This window comes from Bubalus bubalis, chromosome 20 (assembly GCF_019923935.1).
Source record: "Bubalus bubalis isolate 160015118507 breed Murrah chromosome 20, NDDB_SH_1, whole genome shotgun sequence".
Classification (NCBI taxonomy): Eukaryota; Metazoa; Chordata; class Mammalia; order Artiodactyla; family Bovidae; genus Bubalus; species Bubalus bubalis.
The window spans coordinates 13618522-13627029 of record NC_059176.1 but is presented as its reverse complement, the minus strand read 5'-3'; the positions used below and the strand labels follow the sequence as shown (position 1 = coordinate 13627029).

At 38.6% G+C, this 8508-nt stretch overlaps 1 protein-coding gene across 3 annotated transcripts in view; it reads right to left on the bottom strand.

Annotated features, from left to right (window-relative positions):
* Positions 1–689: 689 nt before the first annotated feature.
* TRIP11 (thyroid hormone receptor interactor 11) overlaps positions 690–8508 on the bottom strand; it is a 69867-nt gene continuing 62048 nt past the window's right edge. For all 3 annotated transcript variants that reach the window (XM_006071231.4, XM_006071230.4, XM_025271454.3), the window contains 4 exons: positions 7901–8015; positions 7329–7445; positions 6170–6314; positions 690–2683 (listed from right to left, as the gene is read on the bottom strand). In XM_006071231.4, the coding sequence (XP_006071293.3) occupies positions 2463–2683; positions 6170–6314; positions 7329–7445; positions 7901–8015 (598 nt within the window). In that variant the 3' untranslated portion in view covers positions 690–2462. The remainder of the gene's footprint in view (positions 2684–6169; positions 6315–7328; positions 7446–7900; positions 8016–8508) is intronic.

The window sequence follows — 8508 nt, the reverse complement described above, 5'->3', positions numbered from 1 at the left end:
TACAGTATTATACTAAAATCAAATCCAATGGCTGGATGAATTTTCTACTACAATAAAGCAGTTGAAAACCATTAGGAATGTTGTGGAAAACTGTGGCAGCGATGGTAAAATGCAACCACAAATTTTAGTAAGTTTCTAGAGGAATAAACAGTAAAATTACTGTAGTTAAAGTACTGCAATAAAATTAGCATTAGCAATATCCAACTGCTAACATCAGAATTATATGCTTCATCACTATATGATTACTAAGAAGATTCCTTGAGCAGATGGTTCATCTCTGACACAACTTAATTCAGAAAAGTAGATGAATTATGTCTGGTTTGGATCAACAAACACTTAGTATGCATACCAGTGAGCTATAGTTTCGATGATGATACAATTGAAACATTAGATACTACAGCATTAGGACAAGGTCACATACTTTTAAAAATAGCAGCCATGTAAGGTCATGTTGGGAGGTTTAGATATGCAATCCACCCATAACAGCTTTCCAACTTCTGTTAAACTATGGGGTGAGCGGGGATAGGCTGTTTGGAGGCAAGAAAGGAAATACTGAAAATATCATAAAAGGCATTTAAAATATGACGACATGCTACTTATACCCACCATGCATCTCCTTTCCAAATTAAAAGAGGAAATTTTTTCCTGTTATTATATTCCTTCAAAATAAAGGATCACGTTGTCTTTTCTTTTTTTTTTTAAACTGAGAAAACTTTTATTTCAGATGCTCCACACTGACATGAAAATTCAATGGCAAGCAGCAAATAATTTAGGGTAGTCAGTGAAAGTATCTTTGAAAGAACCTTATAAAACCTAAGAATAATCATTTCATAGAGAAATAATAGTGGACAAAACAGACAGGAGGCAGTTTGATAGTTCTAATATAGAACTGGTATGACAACTTCCTTTAAAGTATACTAAATAAAGAATGGCAATATAAATAAGTTAGCCAAGGAGACAGGGGAAGTTCTGAAGCAGCAATGTCTAAGTTACTAGATTTTCCAGAAAAACAAGCTTTATCTAGCAACACATAATGACTTCCAATCCTCTAGATACAGTACAAAAGTATACAGTTAATCACAGCAAAATTTACAAACGACCAAATTTAGCCCTGGCCAGAGCCAGGCCTATTTACATATTTGGATTAGTATCATTTTCATCTTTCCTTATTATACAGATGTTTCTATTTTAAAGGCATGTTGAAATTTTCAAAATCTGCAAAGAAATGTCTTTAAATGTACAACTTCAACAACTAATACAAACATGAACATCCTGATATAACTAAATTCCAAGTCAGGATTTTTATGAGGGGTTTATAAAAGAATTAAAGGGATACTCCCTCACCGTTACGTTCCAAACACCCGGTGCCGGTGCTGTCCAAGTAACTCACTGCCCTGGTGACTGTGCAGACAACGACGACCCCTGGGTGGCCGTCCCTCTCACGTCAACACCTCAGGTAGAGGCAGGAGGTGGTGTATCTAGGGATATTGCTGATTATAGTTCTGTAAATGCAGCTGTACAATTTAACACTTAGATCAAAGTTGTGAGTAGGGTTGTGGAAACATTTTGTTTTAAGATGGTTATCTTTAATGAGACACTTTAGCTCTTAAAGCGAAACCATACAGTGACAACATGTACTTAACAGTGAAAAGGACGAAGCATCTGATAGGTTCAGCAACGTAGAAGGATCTCAAGGGAATTATGGTGAGTGAAAAAAGGCCATCTCCAAAGGTTACACTGCACGATTCCAGTGGATGGCACTCTTGAAGTGACAAAATTACAGAGGAGCACTGTGAGGGTGCCAGAAGGGCAGGAGCCGGGAGGGACGACGGCGGCTATGAGTGTGAAAGCGGGGCGGGGGGCTCCCGGATGAAACTGTGTGCTCTCTGTGCTCAGTCTACACACACGATGAAGCTGCAGAGAGCCAAGCAACACGACTTCTACCTCAGGACACCTGTCACCTCCCAGGGACAACCTTGTTCTTGGCCTAAAGATAAATAATATGCTTTAGATCAATTTTTACACTATGTGGATAAGCCACTACTATTTTCTTCTTCCCCCCCTTTTTTTGGTAAATCTACTGATTATCTTTAAAAGATAACTATACGTCTCTAGTTTAAATGAGCTTGAAAAGGAAAGAACTGATATATAGCTACTAGTATTTTTGTCTTTCTTTTTATTTTTCTTACTTTTGTAAATTAAAATTAAAAAGAATGTTTCTAGCTTAAGTTAGGTCAAATGAGACAGGGGGAAAAAAGGAGATAAGATAGCAAACACTTCCTCCTTTAACTCGTGCGATTTCTAAAAGCATTAAGAATATTAGTATTAAATTTAGAGAAAGTATAACTGCAAACAAATACATGACTTCTTCCAAAAGGCCACTTAGTGATAAAGTATGTACATAGTGTTGACGGTTTGTTTCTTTAAAGTGCGATATATGTCAGCTCTGGCTTGAGGATAATCTATTGCTTTAAAAGGTCTTTCAGCACAACTCCAGCACTGTTGTCAGGCGACACCGGCAAAGGCGTAAACGTGGGCAGAACGTCGGAGATGGGTTTCAAAAGGAGATGCCCAGGTCCGCCAGGTCCAAGTCCAGCTGGGTTAAGGAGAGGCACAGCTGCAGAGCGGGGAGCCAGGAACGGATTCACATCTGTTCTTCTACCAGCCCTGAATTCCGCTGTATCTAGATGACAAAACAAGGATGATTTAGTCTCCCACATATTATCTGGTCACTGGTATACATGTGTTTTAGGTTCTGAGATTTGGCCCCCAAATAAATTTAACTTATACGCTGCTAGGTTCTGGATCTGATAAGCAGGGTCTATGAAACACAGAAGGTGAAATAAAGAAGCAATAAATAAGAGAAAGGAATGGGAGAGAGAAATATTTGTATGTAGAGCTAATATTATTAAACACATTAATATTGCTGTCTTATACTTAATACCAGTTATGTGCGTTGTATTGTGTGCTGAAAGGGGTAATTGCTCAATTGTGTCTGATTCTTTGTGATCCCACAGACTTAGCCCACCAGGCTCCTCTGTCTATGAAATCTTCAGGCAAGAACACTGGAGTGGGTTGCCATTCCCTTCTCCAGGGGATCTTCTCGACCCAAGGATTGAACCCAAGTGTCCTGTACTGCAGGAAGATTCTTTACCATCTGAGCCACCAGGGAATTCCCATCTATATGGAATGAGGTAGGGAAGGAGAGATGCAATCAGGTAGAGACCTGTGCACCTAGAGGGGACAAAGAAGAGGAAGGGGATTGCACAGGCAAAGATACTCTCTGGGGAGTGAGCCATTTGAACCACATAGGGAGCTTCCCAGTTCTGGGGATTAATGTCATTTACTGTAACAACAGTTTTCTAAAAAGTGTTTCCTATGTCACCAGGCAAATTCTATCTAACCATTTGAAAGATGGGAGGACTTGAGAACTTGTTTTGCCCAAATAATTAAAATGGTCCTGAAAAAAATTGGCATCCATATTATAATAACAATCAGATTTAATATTAATTTACCAAAACAAAAAGCAATGTATGCATTACATTAAACGGTCATCTTTTAGACATTCAAAGGTTTGAAAACAATTCTCATTAGATTATTTTTCTGTGAAGTCAGGGTGAACGATTAAGTTTTTACTGGAACAGCACTTAGTTTATGCCCTAAAGTCTTAGTGGACAGAATTCTGCTTTATTACCCAAGGTCATTAACAACTTCTTTGTTCAGAGACAAGCAACCCCTCAAAGACACCCTCTTCAGTGATGGGAAACTAAAATAAAAGAGGCCTCTAAAACAAAGGAAGCATTGAGACAAATGTATCAAAGCTACTTATCACTGAGCACCCTTGGGTCCGCAAGCTGTACTTTTTCCTGTGAATGACAATTTCCCAAACTCTGAAATAGCTACATGGTAAGCTCTGGCTTTTGTCTCTGAGCAACACAAATCAAGCCGGGCATGTGACTTGATAACTGAAGTGGGGAGGTGTACAAAAGAAAAGGAGAGGAAAGAAGGAGAAGGGCAGGGGGAGGAGAAGGGGGAAGGGAGACCCTGCTAATATAAATTTTAGAATCTTGAAAGATGCTAAAACTGGGGTTTCCCTGGTGGCTTAGTGGTAAAGAATCCACCTACCAATGCAGGAGACATGGGTTAGATTTCTGGCCCGGGAAGATCCCACATGCCTTGGAGCAACTAAGTCCATGAGCCGCAACTACTGAGCCCGTGCTCTAGAGCCCAGGAGCCGCAACTACTGAAGCCCGTAGGCCCTAGAGCCTCGCTCCACAATAAAAGAAGCCACTGCAATGAGAAGCCCATGCATGGCAACAAAGAGTAGCCCCTGCTTGCTGCAACCAGACAAGCCTGCAGCAATGAAGACACAGCACAGCCAGAAACTATTAAAGGAAAAATAAAACCTAGTATAACAAGAAAAAACTGTTTTTAGTATAGTCTACACATTAAAGTTAAGACTTTTCTAAAGCCTAAATTTAGTAGACAAACCTTTCACCTAAAATAATTTCACTACTTTCACTTTCTATAAACATTCAGGAAAACAGAAATATTCATCTAAGTCAGGACTAAAGAGGGCCTCCCTGGAGGCTCAGATGGTAAAGCGTCTGCCTGCAGTGCAGGTGACCCGGGTTCGGTGCCTGGGTTGGGAAGATCCCCTGGAGAAGGAAATGGCAGCCCACTCCAGTACTCTTGCCTGGAAAATCCCATGGATGGAGGAGCCTGGTAGGCTACAATCCCGGGGTCACAAAGAGTTGGACACAACTGAGTGACTTCTGAGAGCTGAGAGAAGGACTAAAGAAGTGTTTAAAATTTCAGAATATAAATTCAGTATTTTATCCAAATCTAAGTACTGAGCAAGTGACATAAACTTGAGAGTATATAATATGTACCTTTACAGTCCAGTTAGCAAACATGTTAGTCTATTAAAATATGAAGATTTCAGATAAAACATATACTATGCTATGCTATGCTAAGTCACTTCAGTCGTGTCCAACTCTGTGTGACCCCATAGGCAGCAGCCCACCAGGCTCCCCCGTCCCTGGGATTTTCCAGGCAAGAACACTGGAGTGGGTTGCCATTTCCTTCTCCAATGCATGAAAGGGAAAAGTGAAAGTGAAGTCGCTCAGTCGTGTCCGACTCTCAGCGACCCCATGGACTGCAGCCTACCAGGCTCCTCCGTCCATGGGATTTTCCAGGCAAGAGTACTGGAGTGGGGTGCCATTGCCTTCTCCGAGATAAAACATATAGCCCTTCCAATAAAGAATCTGTACAGAGTCTAAAGGGCTTTACTAGTGGCTCAGACTGTAAAGAATCCACCTGCAATGTAGGAGACCCAGGTTTGATCCCTGGGTTGGGTATATTCCCTGGAGATGGGAATGTCAACCCACTCCAGGGGGAAATCCCATGGACAGAGGAGCCTGAAGGGCTGCAGTCCACTGGCTCGCAAAGAGTCAGACACAACTGAGCGACTGAACACGCACGTGCACGTGAGCACAGAGTCTAACGGATTACACTTCAATCTGAACTCAGGAAACTGTACTGCATGACAGCACAGGGGATATGAACAGCACAAATAAGATCCTTACAACCTAGTAGGGTAGAAAATACGTCCACATATTGTAGAACCACCAAACCATCTGCTTCCAGGCAGGCCTTTCAACACATACGAACTCTTCATAGTGTTCTTGGATGTCTGAGCTAGTTTACTAAACTGCGCTTGTAAATATTATTAACATACCAACTCTGGTTACTGAGTGTAATACTCAGATTATCACATGGAAAAAAGTCTTTCTCTAACTATATAAACTACAATTCTAACTGATTAGCAATAAGCACTATTAGTGAGAAAGGAAAATGGGTGAACAGCGGTTTACCAGATCCACCAAGCACTCCCAAGAATAATTCAAGGTGGCTTATGCAGAGAGAATTATTCCAATATATAAAGGGAAAATATTTCATGTTGCTCAAATTAACCTAAGCTAATTAAATATCAGCTTGCAATAAGAATATACTTATGAAGCCAAAATCTAATGCCTTACTGGAAGTTTGGAAGAAATCGTTGCACATTTTCAAAAACACTAAAACTTCCATTAGTATCACTGTAAAACATAATCATGAATCATCAACTTTTTAAATTGTAGGAAAGAAAATAAGTATCTGATTTTACCTTTAAAACTTTCTGGTGTACTTGTATCTGGTTTTCTCCTTCCTGGTGAATCTAGAGGTTTCATATCATGAACAGAAAGCTTGGGTGGTGGAACAGATGGATGAGATTCTGTTTCTAGAAATTTAACAAAAAGTTCTGAAAAAGACTAAGAAGAAATATTTTGGATATATTAGGCAGATAATAAAATTATATTCACTACAACCAAGAAACTGTACCAGCTATTCTAATTCATATTAAAAACTAGTCATGCTATCTGAATCATTTCTTTATAAACAAGACTTATGAACAATTAAAAGTGTTACTACTCTAACTGATACACAGGTATCAACAGAAAACAAGCATCAAATAATCGCATTTTTCTACAGTAGCACCCAATCAATGAGTACAGTAAAAGGTCACCAGTAATATTATTATCAGATTAAAATAATGTAGTGTAGAACTTTCCTTTCAATTTTATGCCACTCAATTTAAGAGTTCTATCTCTCACCAGCTTCAGGTAAGTCACCTAGCCTCAGTTTCCTCTTTAGTTAAAAATAAACAAATAAATAAATACATAAAATAAAGAAGTAAACTCCACATTCTAACTCACAGTGGTACTCAATTCAATTAATACTCATTTGAAGCCTACTGTATACCAGGGGTCATGTTTTCATGTTAATTAACTGCTACCTCCGACCAGAATGTCAGTTTTTCTGAAGAAAAGCACTTCATCTATCTGGTGCGTAGCTTGCACTCTCCATGCTCAGAACAGTCTGACACACAGCAAGTGCTCAATAAGCATTCAATTGGCTCAGTGACTATATAGATACATACAGGCATAAAACAGAGCCTCTGTCTTTGAGAATCTAATAATTTAGTAATAAGAGACAAATGATTATGTGCTGATAGCAGTACGATCAAAAACAAAGGAAGCAACAGTTAATATTTTGAAAAAAGTATCATGTAAACAAAATGTTAAAATAAAACCTATATGCAATAAAACTATTAAAACTGGCTTTCTATCCGTAAGCTAATCACCTCTTTGGATCTCAGTTTCCACAACTCCAAAGTAACAGGGCTGTATAAAACAACCTGAAAAAGAAGTCTAATTCTTTGCAAATGCATGTGAAGCACAACGATGTCACTACTCCTATTTGGCCAGAACGAAGCCGACTCTTACACTATTAAGCAGAGACTGCTGACTTGGTCTCAGAGGTGTGCTGGGAACACTCTTCGATCCTCCTCCAAGCCACCCAGTCATCCACCTGGTAACACCGCCCTGGTCTTCAGTCAACAACTGAAAGATTATTTTAAAAGAGCAAAGTATGATCAATACAAGAAAAGAAAACAGAAGCATTTTTACATGATTTCAGATGGTAGTAACTCATGCTTTTCAAGTCCATTTCCCAGTTTCCTACTGACGGAAGCTATATATACACTGAAATGCCATCCCAGCACTATCTCAAATAAAACCTGAGGGCTGTCATCTCTCAAACTTTCAGCATTCTGATATGAACGGTGACTTATAAGTTATGAAACATTTAAGCTAATATTATACAAACTGCACAAATCTTCTCTGTAATATAAAATGATTCCATTTCTACATTATTGTATTCAGCAAAAGTTATATAAAACACAGGGAAAAAAATGTTTATATGATGCCAAGTATTTTAGTTATAAATATACTGAGATTCTTTTATATGATGCCAAGTATTCTAGTTATATTCAGAATGGCATTCAATGTTCAGTTACCTGATCCATTTCCTCCTTTTTGATGCCTAGAATGCTTCCCATTAATCGTAACACTTCATGACGCTGATGTTTTGGTGTGTGGAAGTGTCCAGTGAAGAGGTTTCTCATCAGGACTCTGAAAATGAAGGCAGAAACAGTACAAGCTAACTTGCCAGTTGTCTCAATATCCAGTGTACCCAAACAATAAATAATGAACAAACAAATATTTAATTATACTTAAACAGCACTTAATTACAAAGAACACTAAACAATAAAATATTTTAAAGTAGCTTTAACAAAATCTTGACAAGTTTAATTAAGGAACACCACCAACAACTCAAAATGTGCCCCTTTAAAAACATCACTTAACAAGCCACCCACTTTCTTCAATCAAATAATCAACTGAGATTGGTGCTTCATTAGTAATTTTCAGTGCCTGCTTAGGTTGATATTATAAGGAGACGTTTCAGATTTCTCTCTCCTCCCTACCCTAAATGGTGATGGACAGTTCTTGTGCTTAATGGTTATGCTTATATTTCCCCATTCATTCACATTTATTAAAAACTTGCTAATAATATCTAAATCTTTAAAATGTTAAGATACATACTACATGTATACTTAGGTTTCAC